Raw genomic sequence first — 22,738 nt, forward strand, 5'->3', positions numbered from 1 at the left:
CAGCATGTATGGAGGTCTGGGGCTTCCCACATTACAAGACACTCACACACACACCCCAGCCTGGCTGATGTGGTCCAAAGGAAAAGAGCGATACATTTGGCACAGCTTTGCTGTAGGAATTGCTGGAAAAAGGTGTGCAAGCGCCATTCAACCCTCTTAGGGACTCCACTTTGGATCTGTGTAGGGTTTACTCAGTGATTTTTTTTCCTGGGGGGATGCAGGGGGATGCATGCCCATAAACATTTTGTGAATCTAATGGGAGAAGTTTTTAAAATTAAAATTAGTTTTTTTTTTAGTTTATTCTCTAGCACAGTGAATTGTCAGTTCCATTGCTAGCCCCAATGGCAGCCTCATTTCTTGTCACGGTGTTTCCTGATTCTCAGACAGAATGAGATTACCCCTAAACACTTTTTTTAGGGGGGGGGGAGCACTGGGTTTACTCGTTACTCTTTTCTTGAAGAAATCCTACAAGGCAGACCAGAGTTTTCTTTCCCCTGGATGAGCTACCTTCCCAGACTGATGAGCCCCACCTGCCCTCACTTCCCTCTACAAAAACGAATGAAAAGACTCTGCCTTACCTTAGTCAGGCAATTGCGTCCATCGAGCTCAGTATTTCCTATGAGCTGGCTCCAGCCACACAGGCGCCTCCTAGGCCAAGAGGTCTACTTGTGAGTAAGCAAGGCTTGATATTCCTTCACTGCCTGCAGCTGCGGTTTCAGAAGCCAGCACATAGAAGGCCTCTCTCTTGAGCAATGCGATTCCTAGGCCTCAGGGCCCTTGGGCCTAGTTCCCGAGTACAAGCCTCCGGCCTGCCTTGCGTGTTGTGCCCTTCGCCTGTGCCACGGACCTTGGACTGCTGCCTTACTCCGCTCCTGGGTCGTGTTTGGGCCTAGACTGAATCTCTGGCTGGTTTGGGCACCTGCAGCCCCACTATCATTGCTGAGCAGTTTAGGGAAGGCTTTCGTCTTTGCCTCACTGGGGCCCCTGACATGACAGCACCCTCGAGTGCCCATGAAAAGAAGCTGGATGATCCAAGTCCCTAGTTCTCAACAGGATTGCAAGCAGAAGGCCACGGGTTCAATCCCCAGCATCTCCAGGTAAGGTCTTGCCACAAATCCTGGAGAGCTACTGCCGGTCAGTGTAGACCATGGGTAGGCAAACTAAGGCCCGGGGGCCGGATCCGGCCCAATTGCCTTCTAAATCTGGCCTGTGGATGGTCTGGGAATTATTCTTTTTTTTTTTTTTACATGAGTAGAATGTGTCCTTTTATTTAAAATGCATCTTGGGGTTATTTGTGGGCCCTGCCTGGTGTTTTTACATGAGTAGAATGTGTGCTTTTATTTAAAATGCACCTCTGGGTTATTTGTAAGGTATAGGAATTCATTCATCCCCCCCCCCAAAAAATATATAGTCCGGCCCCCCACAAGGTCTGAGGGACAGTGGACCGGCCCCCTGCTGGAAAAGTTTGCTGACCCCTGGTGTAGACAATATGGGGCTAGATGAGCCCAACGGTCTGATGGCAGCTTCCTGTGTTCCTGCAGGGCCTTTTAAAAGTGTGCTGTTGCTAGTAAATAAAAACGAAGTAAATGCCAGTTGGCTTTTTTCAGTTGCCTAGGGTTGCCGTATTCCGAGCAGCAAAAATCCGGACAGAAAACTTGATGAGCTTTTTTGGCAAAATCACACACACACACACACACACACACACACACAAAATTGATGTTTTTGAGCTGTCTTTAAGGAAAATCAGCAAAAACAACGCTGCCGACCTGGGTTGCCATGCGCCCAGATTTTCCTGGACATTTTGCTGATTTCCGCCAGGACACTGCAGTATTCCAGATATGTCCGGGAAATTCCAGATGTATGGCCCACCCTACAGTAGCCTGGTCAGGAATTCTGGATTCTGCTGAATTTGCTGGGTCCCAATGCTGGATTCTTTGACAGAATGTGGTTTTACTTGTCAGAGCACTAAAAAAGAAGAAGCAGCTGGCTGGCAGCCCACCCTGATCTAGAACTCCTTACAACAATCATTTTTGTCTTTTTTTCCCTTATTGCCTCTTGACACGGAGAGTTCCCACTTCCTTAACTCATGCTGATAGTAGTGCCAATAAAACCAGGTCTGGTATTTTAATAGCTGCATTTAATCAAAGCACATTTCTACATGGACATTAAAAAAAAAAAGGCATAACCATTCACAGAGCCACATTTTAAGGCTGAAGGGTAGGCACTCGTTCATTTTTATTTTGCTTTGCTTTGCTTGTGATTTCTTGACTGAATTGACTTGTAGGTCAACTTCTGCAAAGTTTGTCTTTAGGGTCAGCTCCATGTTTGAGGGGCATCTGGGCAAAGTGGTCTCTGGTGATCTCGCACGAGACTTTCCTCGTGTTGGTGGTGGCAGCAACACACCAAGGGCAACTACCGGTTTTAGTTTTTCATAATGCCCCATTGTGCCTGATGTAGTGTCACTCCAGGGCATCGTGGGAAATTAAAATTGAAGTTCACAGAGCCAGCTTGGAGTACCAAGGGTCAGTGTCAGCATATTGGTGAGTCCTGCAGGAACCCTGGCACCTGCCCTCAGATGCCAAGTAGTTATGCTGAATCTCATACCCCACAAGTGTCCCAGAAAAAAGGGACATCCCATTTTTCTCTGAAAGAGCATGGCAACCCGTTTGGCTGCTGTGATATCGCATGACTTCGCACTGAGATCTTGCCCTGAAAAAATGCGCTGGGGTGGCATCATCTCACGTGGCATCCCCAAACAATGATTTTTGGGAGCTGTTACAGCACAGTCCCAATAACAGCACATATTTCAGACTCCATGATATTGCATGGGTCACATGATTTGGGAGCACTGATGGAAAGATGCACATTCCCAGTTTTGGTACTCAATAAGTTGGAGGGTATGGGATCTGCTTGTGTTGTTTGGCTCAAGTAAGAGCCAAAGGTTATGTTTATCCTAGCTGATAACCCCGTTCAGACATTAACTTACCTTGAGTTTGATATACACAAGACCTAGGCCTGCTCAAACCACACCTTTTCTCTTATTTTCATGGCATACCACAATCAAATTCTTCCTGGGTGAATTAACTATAGTTTTCCATACCACCTTTTTGATGTCTGTAGGGGCGTTCTTGCTCTATAGCACAACTAAAGCGGGACATTTGTGGCCAAGAAAAGTTTGTAGATTGTCATAAGCAAGTTATGGGATGCACACTGATTGGGAATGAAGTGGTACGTCTGCCTAGAAACCTTTGCAGGCATAAACAAGTACTGAAAGCAGGATCACATATAACTGCCCTGAAACCATCATAAATACACAATAAAAAGGACATCATGGGGGTCCTTCACATGCCTGCTCATCCCCTTGCATATGCATATGCTGGACTTCAGCCACCGTCTTGTAAATGCTTTAAATGCCTCCCTTGGTTATTCATTGGGACAGGATTTACAATGCTCCAGCTGTGGGGAGAACTTCTTGTATTACTGTATTCATATGGTTAAAATACCAGCATCCCAAGAATACCTTTAAGGACAGAAGTGGACTTTTAGCTTATCTAAAGTCTTTCATGCTGACACACGTAAAAATAATAGCATTAATAATTCTTAACACTTGCCTTCTCCCTCTTTAGCTGGTTTTGCTAAAGAGTTTTTTTGGAGCAGCTTTGAGTTTAGCCATAAATATAATTTCCAAATCCTGGCTTCGGGTAAGATGATCCGAGGCACCATTCCAGTGTCACAAAGATTTTGTTGCCCATCTACAAAGAAACAAACATTTCTTGGAAGGCGACAAGCAGGAGCTCTGTTTGTGTCCGTTCCCTTAGGGCAACCCAGTAATCAGTAAGGTGTTATTTTTAGGAAAATGAGATCCAACGCAGATATCAGTTCCCCTTAAAGCTACTTTTGGGCCTGCACTATTTATCTATTTTGGTGCCACTTCTGATGGCAGCACTTGCAGAGGCCCTCTCAGCTTCCATCAGGAGGACTGGCCCAAATGCCTGCAGAAGAATGATGACCAACAGTTCGTTTCGAGGCCCAATTCAAGGTGCTCATGTTAGTGTTTAAAGCACGTAATGACTTGGGCTCCAAATATCTGAAAGACCGGCTTCTTCTCTACAGAAGAAACTTTCTTTTTACCAATCTCCTCATTTGGGGAAAGTTTGCTCTTTTGAAGTCAAAAATGGCCATGTTGGGTTTGCTTGGTGATTGGTCGTTTGTTTACATGTATGGTTTTCCCAGTAGTGATGTATGGAAGTGAAAGCTGGACCATAAAGAAGGCTGATCGCCAAAGAATGGATGCTTTTGAATTATGGTGCTGGAGGAGACTCTTGAGAGTCCCATGGACTGCAAGAAGATCCAACCTATCCATTCTGAAGGAAATCAGCCCTGAGTGCTCACTGGAAGGACAGATCATGAAGCTGAGACTCCAATACTTTGGCCACCTCATGAGAAGAGAAGACTCCCTGGAAAAGACCCTGATGTTGGGAAAGATGGAGGGCACAAGGAGAAGTGGACGACGGAGGACGAGATGGTTGGATAGTGTTCTTGAAGCTACCAGCATGAGTTGGACCAAACTGCAGGAGGCAGTGGAAGACAGGAGTGCCTGGCGTGCTCTGGTCCATGGGGTCACAAAGAGTCGGACACAACTAAAGACTAAACAACAAAAACAACAAAATGTTTAGTTTAATACCACCATGGTCATTGCTCTCATGGTTGGCTTGACAACACCTACATCTTGCAGCAGGTACTGAGCACCACTCAAGATTAGGTCCAGGGTTTCTGCCATGGCTAATTGCTCTTGGGCAGAGTCAAATGGAATATCTAGAAATTGTACCTCTTTGTCATGACTAGAACACATATGTAGCCAGTCTATGTGCAGGAAGCCTTGTCCCCAGAGTTGCTCAGGAATTCCAAGAAACCAACAAATCAGTACAGTTTTGAAATCAGTGGCTAAGGTCAGTTTTGATCAGGTTCATTCCACCACCATCTTGATTCAAAATGGTGTCCTGCTATATCCAAACACAGACAGAAAATGGCTCCTTGGTCTCAGCAACCATCACCAAAAATTGGTTTTGATATCTTAATAGGTGTCCAAATGAACGAATAAACACACAGCTTTCCAAAATTTATAATGCAAGTGGATGTCACTTGGCTGGCAAAAGCTGTAAAATTTTCTTCTATCTGGTAACATGGAAGCTTACCTTTCAGCAGAATCCGCCTGAAACACCTATCTTGGAAAGCGTTGCAGCTTCAATTAAAGGCTCCATTTCTTTACATGACCCTGATGCCTATATTCTGAAATTCCACTTGGCAGTATTTCACTGTGAAGAAACATCTTTCCTTTCTGAAGCACCAACTTCCTTGTGAACTGGCCGTTCTCACTTTGGATGTGTTCACAGATACAATGGAAGTTCCATCATCAGGCCATCCTGAAGTGACTTATAAGAGGCAGGGGGTTCTTTTCAGTGCCAGGAAATGTAACATTATTGTTGTCTCTGAATTGGTGCTCTCGCAAGCTGTTAAATCCTTGGCCCCAAATTAAAAAGAGAGACAGAGAAGTATAGAATTATTTCTTTTCTTCCCGGGCCAGGGGGGAAGGCGGGAGGGAAGAAAATATATCAAAAGAAACGAACACAGTTACAAAACCCTTTCTCACCTACTATCAAGCCTCATCTCTGTTAGCAAAAATATCATGTTACCTATTTTGTGTCTTTCACTGTGTGGGACCAACAAAAGTACAAACACTGAAATCTGCTATGGTGGATATCAAATGTTCCAGCCGGACAGGGTAATTTTGTGATCACTGAAAGAAGAAAGTTAGAGCAGAGTGTTCTCTAACTGCTACACAACTGTGTGAGACAATACATTATACTGAGGTGATTCGACACCCCAGGACCCTTGCAGACTTCCTTTTTTGTTTTGCGTTTATGATGATTCGTGCTCATGATGGTATTGGGGCGGTTATATGAAATCCTGCTTTCATCAATGTTCGAGACTGCAGAAGTTTTGATTTGAACATATTTCCAATCAGTGTATTACCCTGAAGTAATGCTGAAAACCTGTAACTTCTTAGGTCTCTATGTGCATCAGTTCCAGGTAATTTTTTTCCTGCTTCTGCTGCACTGTATTTTGAGAGTGCCCCTGCCGACAGCAATAATATGGTGACACGGTGGAAACATCACACAACTAATAATGCAGAATGTTGGACGCGTGGTCTGGTGTAAGTCCATCACTTTTTGCATCAGTTACATGTTGCAGAATGCACCTGCAAAAAAAGAGCAGTTTGGAGAGAGCCAGCCAGAATCTCATCAACCACTACGTAAGCAATTTGCAAGCTTTCTACATTCAGGAAAAAACTTTCCCATTAACTGCTGACGAACCGCTGTATATTTGTTGAATTGCCTTTTTCCCATATAGCCATCCCAGATGGGGGATCTCTTCTTTTTCCATCAGCTCTGTTCATCATTATACCATCTGTATGCAAAGCTGGTGTTTCTGCTCTTGTGGCTATTAAAGCAAAAGTGCGACAGACTGGCTGTTGAAAGTGACCTGAGATGTGGCAAGCACGGCTCATCCATTCTCACATTAATAATAATTGAAGGCGCCTTTTTGAAATTTCATGTGGGTGGTGTTTTTTTGAAAATTTGCATATATATATATTGGAATATAAATACTTAGATTTACTTTTATTATTATCCCAAAATTATTATTTGACGTTAAAAGTATGGGAAGAGTATGGGATTTTTCTGTTGGCTGAAAGGGGGCATGGGTTAGAAAAGGCTAAGAAACAACGCCCCAGCAGAACGAGTGCACTGGATACTGCCCGATATCTTTTACCCATGTACACATAAAAGCATTTTGCGTGTCTACGTAAAAAGTTAACGGTGAATGGTTCCAAAATGAAAACGGAAACCTGACATAAAGGCCGGAGGTTGTGCAGCTTGTGACTCCTGTTTCTCAACCTGATGGTGAATCCATACAGTTTATGGATTCTCTAGTGAATCCATGCCTGACCCCAGTGGATTCCATTTGGCTTCGTGGCTCATAAATGGCACAGGCTTTCTCTAAAATTCTATTTTGACTGATGTCCTGCATCCCCAACCCCATTTGCTACATTGGTTTTCAAAGGGCTTAAAGAACCAACAGTGGCGTAGCGTGGGTTGTCAGCACCCGGGGCAAGGCAAGTAATTTGCACCCCCTAACCCGTGGATTTGCGCCCCCTAACCCTAACCCCCAGATGTTGCGCCCGGTGCGACTGGCCCCCCCTGCACCCCCCACGCTACGCCACTGAGAACCAAGTACGTTTTAACAGTGGCCTTCTGTTAGGGCTAAGCGTGGGACCTCTGTACCACGGACCCAAAAGGGGCTTTGAAGGCCCTGCCCATTAGCTGGTTGACCACCTGATCGCATGGGCAGTTTGTGCATCCGTAAGCTGCGTTGGTCAGATGCTCGGGTGCAGGATAGTTGCAAACCAGTTCAGGCTGCAATCCTACATGCACTTACATGGGAGCGGTCCCTGTTGACCTGGGTGAAGCTTACTTCTGAGTAGACGCCACTGGGATGTCACTGTTAATTGTCCCCTTTGGAAGTGATCAAGGCTTACTGAATCTGAGTTGGAAAGTGATACGGTGCCAAGCGCAGGGGCTCGAGGCAAATGATGACATATTCAAAGCTGTTTGGGGACGGAACTTCCGTTACCCCCGCTCTGTTCCAAGAACATGACGCTGTTCCAACAGCAGACTGGAAGGAGAGGCGCGTGTTGCAAATACCGGGTCTTAGCAGCAGCCCAAAGCGGCTGAGGGTGATGACGGGAATGGGATATAGAGGTTGGCGCAGGCAGATGGGCCTTGATACATCTCTATAGCAAGAAGGACCACTCCTCCTCCTCCTCAGCCCTGTGCCTTTTAAATTTAAAACAGGCTCTGCCAAAATGCAATCCGATTTATGTACAGCCGGGACAGAATCTGTGGCCTCTTGACTTCCTAAGAACACGGCTAGCGACCAGGGCATATCAGGAAAGGCCTGAGATTCTGTTCCCTCTTCAGAAGCGAAAAGAAAAGCCCCAGAGGTTCCCCTCCTTCCTCTTTGCAAGTCCTTTGCACTCCCTCCACCGATGACTGATATATAAATGCAACGATATCAAATGGGCTGGTCCCATTTCACAAGCACGCCCTGGCTGCCTTACATCTTGGCCCAAGATCGAATCTCACAAGATACTCTGCAGTGATTTACGGGTGACTCTCAATTTGTCACCGGCTGTTGCAGGAATTAAGGCTGTGTTTTGCATGCTAAAGCCTTGCTTATTTTTCTATTCTTTCTTAATCTATTTGAATAACACTACCAGGGTGCTGTTTCGTCTGGAGCATTTCCCATTCAAATAGTTATTGCTTCACTTTCTTTGCTCTTTCATGTTGCCACAGATGTGGCAGATATGTGTTGTTTGCATGTTCCCTGTGTCGTGTTGCAGACCAAGCCATGACACAAGATTTAGGTAATGCAGATTTATGGCTCCAGTTTTGTAGACTCCTTTGGGAAAGGGACGCAGTCGTAATTGCTGCAAACGCTTGTTCTTTCTTTCTGCTGGCGCCATTGTTGTCTTTTTCTCCTTGCAACATTATTTTTTCATTTCATTTCTATAATACTTTATATTTTTTAAGAACAAAAATATCAAAGAAGTTTACAGCCTACATTAAATCATCACCCCAAAATAAAACTCTCCCCCCACAACCTCACAATGCCTGTGATAGCAATGTCCCATACCAGATGTCCCATACCAGTTCAGGACTCTGAACTGAAAACAGAGATGTTTTATGTACCTTTGTTATCCATGAAAATCATTCTATAAAAAGAATTTTAAAAGTACAAAATATACATTCAAAGCAACAGAAGAAGAAACTAAAATATAATCTTTTGCACAGAACGTATCTGCTGCAGTTGCTGCCGCTGCCAGTGATTCTAAGTCAACAGTCATGCTCAGGAACACACAGCCATCATCTTCCAGAAAATCAGGTGAGTAGAGTGTGATGCTACTTCTTGCTATTCTAATTTTGCCCCAGGAGTGCTTTGGGCCTTCTTGTTGTCAGTAGTAGTTGTGGGGCGGTTGGGAGAGCAAGCTTCTTTTGGGCCTGGTATTCAAAGAGGATGTGGCAGATGCCAGGAGGGCAGTTCTCAGAAGTGTGCCCACTCTTAACACCTGGTCTTTCAATAGCAAGTATGACATCGTTGACTGTGATGGTCTTCCAGGACTTCAAGAGTCTGCTGACAACAGCTTCACAGTTGTCAAAGGGATATTCCCACATGCCAAAGAAGAACATAGGCTTCCAACACAGATTTTATTCTATAAGCAATGGAGACTAGAGTGTTTGGGGTTTTCCCCCCTACGTAGTCCACTCAGTTTAGATCTGTTACAAAAAAATTCGCCCCTGAAAAGCTGCTTCTTGAGAAACCCGTATCATTCAGAAAATAAAAGCTCATTGCAGGTTAACTCTGTGCTATCCCGCAGTTTGAGAACAGATGTATGTGGTGCCAGCCATCAGGAGGGTGATTATCCAGACCTGTCCAATTGACACTCTACCAAGACCTGTAATAGGCACTTCCTTCTTCATTTCTCAAGTCAGGAGGAAAATGCATGGATAACTTAATGAAGGCAAGGGTTTTCAGATATGTTGTGAAGTTACTACATCTACCCTTATGGGTGGCATGATCTAGCATGTTGAGGATGAGCATGGATCATTCCAGATTGAGAGAGACGACATTTTTTATGTTACAAATGGGTTTACTGCGTAAGCAGCCTTGGATTAGCCTCTTTTGCTCTTCTACAAGAAAACAGGTGGCCTGTCGAGAAGCTAAGCCAAGAGAAGTGAGTGGCTAGAAGAAATCTATACTGCGATAAATGCAAAGAGGGTGATGTTCTGCTGGTGATTGTAATAATGAAGGTCACATCCACACTATGCCTTTAAAGCACTATTATATACCACTTCACGAATCGCGACTTCCCCCAAGAATCCTGAGAGCCGTGTTTTCATCAGAGTTGTGGGAATTGTTAGGAGACCTTGAACCAACTATTGGGGGGAAGCCATGGCTCTTAAAAAGTCTTACAACAGTGCTTTAAATATAGTGCGGATGTTTGCCGGATTTTTCGATGGGTTTCAGTTATACACAATTTCGCTAACACGCATAGTGACTCGGAACGTAACCCGGGGAGTGGAGCTGACTGTACTTTTGTGAAACATTTTCCCACAAGACACATGTGCACGAGGAACCCTAGGCGAATTGTTAAGCGAACCCCCGGCCGTTACGGAAGATTATGAGGCATCTCCCAGGATACTCAGTAAATTGACTTGGGAACAAGACAAGCCTTTTAGGTCTGGCCATAACTCTGTGATGGCTCATGTGGTCTGCCTCCAGATGACTGCGTGTTAACTCCCTGCCATCTCTCGGGTAGCAGCTAGAGCAGATAATACTGATCTAAATGGTCCAGTGCTCAGCCAATTAAGCTGCTATGTCATAGTTCCAAACTATATTTCGTGTTATGGGGAGAGATTCTACAAACAACTCCAGTCTGACTGTGGTACGAGTTAACACATTCCAGTAAGTCTTAACCTTAAAGGTAAAGGTAAAGGGACCCCTGACCATTAGGTCCTGTCGTTGCCGACTCTGGGGTTGCAGCGCTCATCGCACTTTATTGGCTGAGGGAGCCAGCGTACAGCTTCCGGGTCATGTGGCCAGCATGACTAAGCCGCTTCTGGCGAACCAGAGCAGCGCACCGAAATGCCGTTTACCTTCCTGCCGGAGTGGTACCTATTTATCTACTTGCACGTGCTTTCGAACTGCTAGGTTGGCAGGAGCAGGGACCGAGCAATGGGATCTCACCCCGTTGCGGGGATTCGAACCGCTGACCTTCTGATCGGCAAGTCCTAGGCTCTGTGGTTTAACCCACAGTGCCACCCGCATCCCTGGTCTTAACCTTAGGAGGTTTTTTATTTTGTTTTATTAATCATACACTTGAACCACCCTCTCCAGTGGATTGAACCCAGGGGTGGGGAACATGTGGCCCTTGAGATGTTGTTAGGACTCCCAACTCCCATCAGCCTCAGCCCGCATGGCCAGTGGTCAGGGATGATGGGCGTTGTAGTCAAATAATAGTTTAGCCAACCCTGATTGAGCCAAACTTCACAACAGAAGGTTTAAACCTGTCTGGCCCACAGTGTTAGATTATCCAAACGATAGGGTTGCATCCCACACAGGCAACCTTGGAGTGGTATAAAATGGGATTTGCAATTAGATTATTTTTTTAAAGAATATATATAAATATGAATCTCCTAGAAAGACATTTAGGTAATGCAAAGTTTGCGTATTTGCCCTGTCCAAATCCCACCAAATTCATTTCTTTCTTTTTTTAATAAAAAGAAATCGCCCAACAAAATGAAAGTCAGGCTAGTTATAGCTTCTGCTAATAGCTGTCATGGTGACTGGTCCTGTATGCATACTTTGAACAGGTGTAAACAATACTTGTGGTGGTAACCCACTGTGTCAGAAATGGGGCCTGGGCGTTCAACTAAGGGTGTATATTTAAGATCACTTAATTGAACTTCTGCATATTGTCTCTCTGCAGTCTGGTATGACCCCCAAAGTGTTAGGATACTTAAAATACCACTGTGTCCTTCTGAGAATTTGCCTCTTAAGCCAGTCCCATTAGAATTTATTGGATTTTTGTATTTTTATCTGGAAACGATAGGAGGAGACATTGATATATGTCTTTCTGCCATCCGTTTCCCACAAGGACTAAAAAGAAAAAAAGAGAAAAAGGCAGTGTACCTTATTTTATGATCAAGGGGTCATTCATCTAGAGCTGCTTTAAAGCCACAGTAGACTTTTTGCCAATCGCTAATAGAAACTAAATAAACACAGCCAAAACAGTGTCATCTATCTGTGGGTGAGTAATTATGAAGGATTCCTCTTTAAATAGATGTTTAAGTAAATATAGAAATATCGTTTTACAAATGCTGGCTCAAGACGAGTGGCTTGCTGGACTGCACAGCAAGGGCACTCTGGTGTGTGTGTGTCTGTGTGTGTGTGTGTGTGTGTCTGAGTGTGAATAAGAGGCCCAATTTACATGTTATCGACATGGTGCAACAAACAAACAAAGTCCCATCTCCCTGTGGTCAGGCTCCATGCCACATTTGTTATGGGCCTCCAGGCAAAATGCCTTCAGTTGGCTGTCTCTCTTTCTGACCCAGGAGGGCCTCCTACAAAGTCAGAGCACATCCAATGCCCTTTGTGATGGCACAGCTGAGGGTCAGCAATCTTTTTAGGCCAGTGGCCGCATTTGGGAATTTGGAGAAAGCCGGTGGGTGCCGGTCACTAAACGGTTGCCATGTCTGTCTCGCCAGCGTGGTGCATGCTCTAGTTATCTCCCGCTTGGACTACTGTAATGCGCTCTACATGGGGCTACCTTTGAAGGTGACCCGGAAACTACAACTAATCCAGAATGCGGCAGCTAGACTGGTGACTGGGAGTGGCCGCCGGGACCACATAACACCGGTCTTGAAAGACCTATATTGGCTCCCAGTGCGTTTCCGAGCACAATTCAAAGTGTTGGTGTTGACCTTTAAAGCCCTAAACGGCCTTGGCCCAGTATACCTGAAGGAGCGTCTCCACTCCCATTGTTCTGCCCGGACACTGAGGTCCAGCTCCGAGGGCTTTCTGGTGCTTCCCTCACTGCGACAAGCCAAGTTACAGGGAACCAGGCAGAGGGCCTTCTCGGTAGTGGCACCTGCCCTGTGGAATGCCCTCCCATCAGATGTCAAGGAGATAAACAACTACCCGACGTTTAGAAGACATCTGAAGGCAGCCCTGTTTAGGGAAGTTTTTAATGACTGATGCTTTAATGTATTTTTAATCTCTGTTGGAAGCTGCCCAGAGTCGCTGGGGAAACCCAGCCAGATGGGCGTGGTACAAATAAGTTGTTGTTGTTGTTGTTGTTGTTGTTATGCCATAATACAAAATGGCTGGAGTGGGGTCACGGCATATTGCAAGATGGCTGCCACACTGGAAACAGCAGAAAATGAGGCAGAACCACAAAATAGCGCAGGCGTGCCCTCCTATGAACCGTCTCCACCGATGTGGGTATACTACTCTAGCTGCGGCAGTCGCATTTAAAAAAAGAGATTGAGTGCATCTTTCGGAATACCATCACTTGTTATCCTTGACAGGAATCTTGTTATCCTTAACAGAGATCTTTTCTAATTCTGTATGAATCATTGTCTCCCGGTATTCACTAGTATATTTACATGACCAGCACATACGGATCAGGGTTTCCTCTACCTTGTGGATCTTCTAGCATAGATTTGACCCTTTTCTGTACATTTTCACCAGTTTGCTGGGTGTCAAATACCACCAATACATCGTCTTTTGTAATTTTTCCTTAATAAGGTAGCACATTTAATCACTGCCGCCTTTACCGTTTCATCTTTAGTCTCCCACTCCCAATAGCAGTTTAATTCGCCCCCCCCCCCCCATTCCAACCTCACACCTCCATAGGACCACGGCCTGGCAGATAATGTTGCCAAATACCCCGCACCAGACACACACACATGTGCACGCACACAGACACATTGATTGGTGCTTTTATGAGATTGCTGCACTTAAGAGGCCAGTTGCACAGAAGCTGGTTTTCAGGAGCCGGTGCTCTGCCTAGATACCCTGCAAATTGAGTCTTAATCAGCTTGATTAATTAGCACATAGCAGATGTGCTTTTTATCTCCCCACGAACTCCTCACTCCTGTTTTATAAATGCACCATCGGTGACTGATACACTGCATGCCTTTTATTGTCATGATTTCAGCACCTCCATTCATTAACAAGAAATTCATTAGGGGTTTTCACATTGTATGAGAATCTTAATTTCTCAGGTGGGGGTGGAAGGGGAGGTGAAAATCTTTGTGACATGACAAGCTTGTGCAATGTGAAGAAATGCCGTAATGTGCTTCCTTGCGCTTACATCCCGTCTGCTTATGGCTGTTAATGATCCAATAACTCCTTTTTGCAAGCGTAAGGGTGTTAACCAAGTAGCCTTTTCTGGCTTGAGGCCAGCACAGGTAAATTTGTTCTCCTTGTAGGTTTGTAAATTCACCGAAACCCAGAAATGTGACTTTACATATTTATTTCAAGTACTTAAATCCTGCCTTTTCCAGTGGCAAACAAAAAATCTTTTTTTTTAAAGCAAGTAAAACAAAAAGCACAAATGGACAATGTTAGAAATTAAACTTGTTAGAAATTAAACAATATTAGAAATTAAATATTCTACAACCACATTTAAAGTAGCAGGTGTCATCATTAAAACGGAGCACCCCCAAAATGACAGCGAAAATGTCTTAGTTCTCTGCTGGAATATGTGCATGGATAGGACAGAGGCGAGTCCCTTAGGAGAACGTTTGACATTCTTGACACCCGAACAAAAAAGGCCCTGTTGTGTTGCTCGTACCCCGAGTAGGTATCAATAGTAGATCTCAACAGGAAGAGATCCTTAATACACTCTGAGCCCAGGCTGCTTATGGCTGTGAAGGTCAAAACCAGGACTTTGAATTCAGCTTGAAAACGGGTTAGTAGACGGCGTAAACGGTGCACAATTGTTATGAGTTGTGGCTTCTGGATTGTGCTGATTTGACGCAGGCCACAGTGGTTGCGTGCTAATTCACCATGCACCTTGCTTGCAACCCAAGTGCATTTGCTCTCACCATCTGCCAGACTAATGGTACATACGCATTAGCAGCTAAAAATGCAACAAGCTTATTTCCCCCTGCTGTGTTTCAAGTCCTATGTTACTGGGCACGTCAGCAAGGGGGTGAGGATCTCTTCAATCGATGCACATTACCTGACTTGTGCTTGCATTCCCCAACTCTGCTTCGGGGATCTGTCATCTGAGCATGTGCAACTGATCTTCAAAACGTACACACCTCAACTTAACGGCAGCTTAAATTTTCAAACCGGATGGGAGCTGATTTGAGGGGAAACGCATCAGACAGCACTATTTCTCAAGGAAATACAGGATACATATGAATTGGGGTTAACATTGTGTGTACTTGATTTCAAACACCATCAGCATGAGCTCGCTGGAGCCACGATAAATGGTAATGTGTGCACAACCTGAGCGGAATCTTAGGCAATGTGGACTCAGTTCTTAGCCAGGCACCTGGTGGAGCAAACACATGTGTGCATTGGCTTGTTGTGGCTTTCATTCATTCATTGTTGGCTTGTTGTGGCTTTCATTCATTCATTCATTCATTTTTACGGACAGAGGCTTTATTCTGAAATGGATGCACAACATGCAGAGCTGGACAGGGGATGACTTTTCCAGTGTAGCCTTATTGGAGTTCACCGATTGGGTCTGCTTTGCTCCGGGACAGGAGGAAGGAAGTCAAATGACACCGAGTTGGTTCAAAGAAAGAGTTTATTCTACTCTTCGGATAGCAGAAGGCACTTGCGTGATCAAGTCCACAGCAAGTCCAAAGAAATGACAGGTTTCATGCAGTTTATATATCCTCCAGGCACCCTCTCACTCCTCCCCTAGGAGCCCAACCACGTTGGCCTACGTACGCAGGTTGACATCATATATGTTCCTGCTCTGGTACTCTCAACCATAAAAGGATCTTCCTTCCTGTACTTCTGACCATAAAAGGATCTTCCTCTTCCTACTCTTATCTGGGACGAGGTCACCATCTCCGGGAACACGCTTTTGGCATTTTCCCCAGACATCAGTCTTGCGTGTATTTTGTGGTCAGAACATTAGATAAAGTTCTGACGTGTTTTCTTTGTTCCCCTAGAGCAACCTTGGGCCTCCAGCTTTTTTTGGACTACAACTCCCATCATCCCTCGCTAGCAAGACCAGTGGTCAAGGATGATGGGAGTTGTAGTCCAAAAACAGCTGGAGGCCCAAGGTTGGGGAACACTGCCCTAGAGAGCCAAGGCCATCCATTGCCGTGACTGATAAAGGAGAGAGCTTGTTTATGTTTTTGCTCAACAGCTCAAGTTTTACGCATTTAAAAGTGCTCTCTTTTGAAAGAACAAAAGGGGGGGTTGGGTCAGTTTTAAACTTACTACACAGAAACCCATTCCTTCACCAGGATTGAACAGAAGTGAAAGGGGGCAGGCGCACCTGCTGAATTGTTGCCACTCCGTGCAGGGGTTGAAAGGTACCAATTCATTCTCAAAGAGCAGCTGCTGCAAAAACAAACAAGGAAGAGGCTTTTGGCATCCCACAGACAGACAGGTTTACTGTGACATAACTTTTCACATCAGCAGTTGCATCTGATTTAAGTCGGCTCCCAACAGTGAAATGTTGGCATCTGTCTGTCTCAAGAGACAATGGAATGCGCCTCCATTGGTGAAGTCAAACCACTGCATTAGCAGCACCGAAGTGGCCTCCCAGGGGCGCAAGCCTGGGCAGTGTGTCTGCAGGTCCTGGGCTGCCCAGATGACAAGACGACTCTCTTGGGAAGCAGAGCAATATGTTTGGCACCAGCTTGGCTGCAGGAGTTGCCGGAAGGAGGCGTACAAGACACCATCCAACTATCTTAGGGACTCCACTCTGGACTTGTGTGGGGTTTACTCCTTTGCCTTTCCTTCTCCCGAAGATATCCTGCAAGGCAGCAGAGGCTTAGGATCAGAGTTTTCCTTTTCCTAGATGGGCTCCCGTCCCAAGGTTGACGAGCCCCATGTGCGCCTCACTTCCCTTTTTCGCCTTCTTGACTGTTGCACCCACTATGGGGTTTGAGCCCCTAACTCCCTGAAGGTTTCAGCCCCATGGGGTTTGAGCCCCTAACTCCCTGAGGGTTTGAGCCCCATCAACTTTCAACGGCTCATTCTATAACGCAAGCCCCATTGAAAGTACCAGGTCCCTGATCCAAGACAACCCCCCTATACAAGATGCTAGCACTGTCAGTGGTTTTGAGATCAACAAAGCAACACTATACGATGTGTACTTAGAGTACACTCAACTCCACTGAGTTCAGTGTTTGAAATATACTCAAGAGTCGAGTGTGAATTTCATGCTCTTTATTCAGCTAGTAGTAGCAATGAGTGAAACTTTCCTCAAAACCTCTAGCAATATATACATTATTTACACAATGGGCCCCACGTGATTGGCTAATTCCAGGCTGCTCCTGTAGGCCAATCAGGTTGCTGGTTCACTTTATCCAGGAGCCTGATTGGCTGCCCCTGTAGGCCAATCATGTCACTGGTTCACTTCCACTTGGAGCTGGATTGGGTAGCTCCTGCGGACCAATCAGATTGCTGCATTCCGGATCCTATTGTTCTAGGATTCAGCTCAGTACATAACAGTGTTGCTTTTACTCCTAAGCAAGTTCTGCAGCCCAAAGGACTTGATTCTGAGCGGAATTCGCAGTTGTTAATTTAGAACACCGTTTACCTTCCCGCCGGAGTGGTACCTATTTATCTACTTGCACTTTGAGGTGCTTTCAAACTGCTAGGTTGGCAGGAGCTGGGACCAAGCAACAGGAGCTCACCCCGTCGCGGGGATTCAAACTGCCAACTTTCTGATTGGCAAGTCCTAGGTTTAACCCACAGCACCACCCGCGTCCTACAGAGCACGGTGCACCTATTTACTATTTATGCTGCTGCCCATCTGCAAATAATCCGTAGGAGGCTTACACTGCAAGAAGCATAACAAGATACCATGTTAAAAATACACTTTGCAACAATTCAAAACAGAGAGCAATGATAATTCAGCATAAAATTTCGTCGAGTGATCTCCTTCAGCATCTGCTTTAATAAAAGTTTCTAGTCCTCATTTCCACAGGGAACAATATTTGAGTGGTGTATTTACTCAAGCTCAGAAAATGAAAGGGCCCTTTAGCCCCTCTCTGTTTTCTTGGGAGTCCTAATTCCAGTAGTCCCAGTCCTGGTCAGAAAAAAAGCCTCCTTAACAATGCAACCCTATCGACTCAGAAGTGGTTAGTTTCATTGAACTCAATGGGGCTTCCAGGGAAGGGGGTTAGGATTGTGGTCACCGTTCTTCCGAAAATGTCCCAAATTCTACATCAATCGGAAATAACAACTACACAGTTAAAGGAGTGCATGCAAAGCCTTTTATGATTTGTTCCAATATCTGGATCAGACGGTTACATATCTTTCCTTTAGGCAAAGAGGCTTTCCTTTGCCCTGCCCTGCCTAATCTCCGCACATCATACAAATTCTTAATATTTACATAGAACCATTAAGTATGCAAAGCACCTCTCAGATACGACACGACACCTCTTGCGACATCCGCGTAAACGTAGGTAGGTCAATATGATGATCAATTTTTTTCAGGGCTGCTGCTGATCTCATTTTACTAATCAGGAACTGAAACCGAGATGCCGATACGAGACATGTCTGGCGCAAGGAAGCTGAGCCACAGCTGCTGCCCCTGCCTCAGAGGTTGCACACTGAGTCGCAAGTCTGCATTTTAACAGAACCCGGGACATTTCTTCATTCGTGGAGTCATCTGCAATGCAATCGTTCATTCCCTCTTCTGGTTGCCACGTCTGGATTATTTATTAATTTATGCATCCTGCACCATCAGCATATATCGAAATACGAACAATGCAATCAAATGCAAAGCTAGATAAAGCAGTCACAAAACAAATCAGCAAGTGGGGGAAAAACAAAAAAACACCAAAGCTAGATAAAAGACTTGAGAACTTGCTCTTTTCAGATATTATTACATTTATATTCCATCTTTTGTCCAAGGAGCTCAAAGTGGCATACATGGTTCTCCCCCTCCCCATTTTACCATGACAACAACCCTGTGAGGTAAAATCTCAATCAATTTTTTATTATTTCCCCCTGTACAGAGGAGGCAATCACATGTGATGGTCACATAGGCCTGTTTCTCTGAAACATGACAGTGTTTTCATACTTCTTCCTACAACAAAGTACTGTCAGTTTCAGAAATCCATAATGTTTGAAGCAGTGTGGAGAGGTAACTTGGGAGATTCCCAAAATAAAAGCTCAACAATATAGTGGTACCTCAGGTTAAGTATTTAATTCGTTCCAGAGGTCTGTTCTTCACCTGAAACTGTTCTTAACCTGAAGCACCACCTTAGCTAATGGGGCCTCCTGCTGCTGCCGCACTGCCAGAGCCCGATTTCTGTTCTTATCCTGAAGCAAAGCTCTTAACCTGAAGTACTGTCTCTGGGTTAGCGGAGTGTGTAACCTGAAGCGTATTTAACCTGAAGCGTATGTAACCTGAGGTACCACTGTATCCACTTATTTGGCCCTGGTGGGTTGTTGGTTTTTTTTTACGGGTGTATTCTGCAACTTGTCATAGCGCATCCGTGGAGGATCTATACTGAAGCATCCACACACCATTCTGCTTTGTTAGTTGTTTTGTGATGCTTCCCCAATGCCAGAGGCGTACCTAAGGGATTGGTGAAACCAGCCTCCGCTGGGAGCGCAGTTGCCCCAGAAATGTGTCTCCAGCTATCCGTGAAAAGTTGTGAGATTAGACAAGCTGGGAGCAGCGTGAGAACTGGCAAGGCAGTATGAAGTAGACTGCTTGAGACTATGGGGTGTATGATGCATATGCCCACGGTGATATGCCACCACTATCTATATCGCAGCAAGATCAAATGTGAGATAAGTTGCTTTTTGGCAGGGAGGAAGGAACACACTGATACAGCTCCTTGCCAAGGGTGCAAGGGACCCTAGAGGCAGTGGCGTAGCGTGGGTTGTCAGCACCCGGGGCAAGGCAAGTAATTTGCGCCCCCTAACCCGTGGATTTTGTGCCCCCTAACCCGTGGAGCTAACCCCAGATGTTGCGCCTGGTGCGGCCGCCCCCCCTGCACCCCCCACGCTACGCCACTGCCTAGAGGAAGAAGTGGGGTTTCTTGGGTGGGTGGGAGCCGATACAGCTCCTTGCCAAAGGCAGAAGGGACCCCAGGAATGCCCTGCCCAACGCTCTTGGCACTGCTACTGTCTGCAAGGGCACTCCAACACTACAGAGCGATAAAAGTGGGGAAACCCTCCCTCCCAATATTTGCAGTGTAAAAAGTTAAATAATTTCAGCAGGAAGTTACAGAACATGCACTGATTGGAAATGAAGCAGCATGCCCACCCCAAAACTGTTGTGGGCCAAACAGTATTGTCCATGTATAAATCGCCCCGAAACCGTCATGACCACAAATAATAATGAATGCCCTTGCAGTAGAGCAGGCATGTCCAAAGTCCGTTTTGGGGGGCTAATCCGGCCCCTGTGGCAGTTGATTCCCTGGGGGTAAAATCCAAGAAAAAGCTCAACAACTTCAATCCTTTAAAAAGGTCAACAACTTTGGTCGGCCCTTTGGTCAGCCCTAAGCATGTTCACTTCATCAAATCTGGCCCTCTTTGAAAAAAGTTTGCACACCCGACCCTTACAGTAGAGGAACCATGGGATAAGTACTGTAGTTCTTTATTTTAGAAACAACAAATCTGTGGTTTCTTGAATGATGGGAGTGGAGACCCTCCTTCAGATATATAGGCCTGGATGATCCTCAAGGTCTCTTCCAACTACAGTTCTGTGATTTTGTGACCCAAAGGTCAGCCCCCAGGAGCAGTGGCGTAGTGTGGGGGTGCAGGGGGGGCTGGCCGCACCGGGCGCAACATCTGGGGGCGCGCGCTTGCACTCGCAGCTCTCTGCCCCTACTAAAATCCATGGGTTAGGGGGCGCAAATTACTTGCCTTGCCCCGGGTGCTGACAACCCATGCTATGCCACTGCCCAGGTGTGAATCTGTGAAATTAGGTAGGTTGTTTGGGGGGAGGTGACCCCAGGTGCTTCACTTCACACGTTTCCACGCTGAATTGCATTCCTACCTTACCACCCATTCACTCGATTTGGAGAGATCCTCTCGGAGCACTTCCAGATCCTTCTTTTAGTCCTAACCACCCTGAAAAGTTTAGCAGCATCAGCAAACCTGCCCACCTCCGCCACCCACCCTTAAATCTAGATAATTTATGAACAGAACAAAAAGTGCAGATCCGAATACGAATCTCCACTTATTCCTTCTCTCCGTTTCCTATCTATGCATCCATTTCCTGATCTACAGAAGGACCCCTCCTGTTATTCCATGACAGCAAAATTTACGGGGCTGGGGGCGGTATCTCAGAAGCAAGCTGAATACCATCGTGTTCTCCCTCTGCAAAGCAAAGCCAAGTTGAAGTCTCTGCGTGCGAGGCAGGCTAGTCTTGCTTTCCCTTCTCCCTGCTGTAGCTCGAGGGGCAGCGCGTCAGGCAGGCCGCCCACCGGCCCAGGAAGGAACCCGGCGCTCCCCGCCCCCCCCCCCGGCCCGGCCCGGCTCGGCTCTCTAGCTGCCTCCGCCTCCCGCTGGGCTGAAGGGCCCGCCGCGGCGCCAGGCGGAACCGGCTGCGAACAATCGGGGGCCGGGCGGCGCCTGCCCGCTTCGGCCGCCCCCGGGACTCCAGCAGCAGGGGCAGGAGCCGCGCGCCTCCTTGCTGCTGCGCGCTGCCGTGCGCCCTTGGCCTGGCGTGCCCCCGGCTGCCTGGCTGCCTCGCCCGCCCCCAGGGCTAAGCCATTCCTCGCCCGAGCGGCGGCGGCGACTGCCGGGCTGGCATTGCACAGCCCCCGCCTGAGTCATCATCACAGGGGCCGCCGGCAATGGAGCAACGCGGGGCGGGGAGGGAGCGCAAAGGACAGGGCGAGGGCGGAGAGCCGGGTGCTTCTCCGCGGGGTCACCGCCTCCCTGGCTGGCTGGCTGGCTGGCTGGCTGCTGCTGTTGCTCTTGCGCCGCCCGGGGACATCCAGCCCTGCCCAGCCCGGCTCGGGGAATCCCTCCCCCTGCCCTGGCTCCAGCCGAGCAATTGCGGAGTCGGGTCACCGAGTGCGCGCCGCTCCGGAGTGCCCGCCCAAGGCGGCGAGGCCACGCCGCAGCCAACCCGGCAGCTCGCGCAACCAGAGCGCCCGCGTGAGCCAAGGCGGCGCCGGGCAAAGGCGAGCGCCGCAGCCAAAGGGCTGGTGGGGACGGAGGACGCGCAGCCGGGGGCGCGCTGTGCCAGGAAGGAGCAGGTGGCAGGGATTGCTCGGGACGGTTCTGTGGGTCAGGCCGAGGCTGCCCATATTCGAGGAGGGAGACAACGACGCTTGAAGCGGCGGGAAATGTGCCCGAGGGCTGCGAAAGACAACCGCGGTGCAATGGCTTCTCCACTCTCTCTGCTCCACGGCTTTTACGCACGAGGCAGGCTCTGCCGGTGGTGCGCTTTGTACACCGCTTAGAGCGCTTTTGCTTGACAATTCAGTGCTCTATAAATGTGGTTAAAGAGATAGAAGGCTGGTGCTCCCTTGAACCTTAGGGCCACTTTGGCTAGCTGCCAACCTGTGGTGGAGGCAGTTGTTGGGTCATGTTCACCCCCTCTCCTCCTGCCTTTTGCGGTTTTAGCCCACACATAAAACTCCTTCCAGTTCCCATTGCGACCAGATGCAGAAATAGCCACACACAGCTGTGCCATTGGTTAGGAAAAACACCCCAACATTCTCCATATCTGGGGTTCCCCCCCTTTTATTAGAGCCAACTAAAAAGCCATAACTCCTGCCAACCTAGCAGTTTGAAAGCACGTCAAAGTGCAAGTAGATAAATAGGTACCACTCCGACGGGAAGGTAAACGGCGTTTCTGTGCTCTGCTCTGGTTCGCCAGAAGCAGCTTAGTCATGCTGGCCACATGACCCAGAAGCTGTACGCTGGCTCCCTCGGC

The 22,738-nt window shown here is 47.0% G+C and overlaps 1 protein-coding gene across 2 annotated transcripts in view; it reads left to right on the forward strand.

Annotated features, from left to right (window-relative positions):
• The first annotated feature begins 830 nt into the window (after positions 1 to 830).
• The window catches only part of SMAD7 (SMAD family member 7), a 105,117-nt gene continuing 83,209 nt past the window's right edge, over positions 831 to 22,738 (forward strand). Inside the window, exons 1-2 of one of the 2 annotated variants that reach the window (XM_083702846.1) lie at positions 831 to 1,097; positions 8,913 to 9,003. Coding sequence is in view for 1 of the 2 variants with exons in the window: in XM_083702847.1 (XP_083558973.1) it covers positions 8,964 to 9,003 (40 nt within the window). In the remaining variant the exon portion in view is untranslated. The remainder of the gene's footprint in view (positions 1,098 to 8,912; positions 9,004 to 22,738) is intronic. The other variant, XM_083702847.1, reaches the window with a different exon arrangement.

Source organism: Podarcis gaigeae, assembly GCF_964106915.1.
Source record: "Podarcis gaigeae genome assembly, chromosome: 11".
NCBI classification, from domain to species: Eukaryota; Metazoa; Chordata; class Lepidosauria; order Squamata; family Lacertidae; genus Podarcis; species Podarcis gaigeae.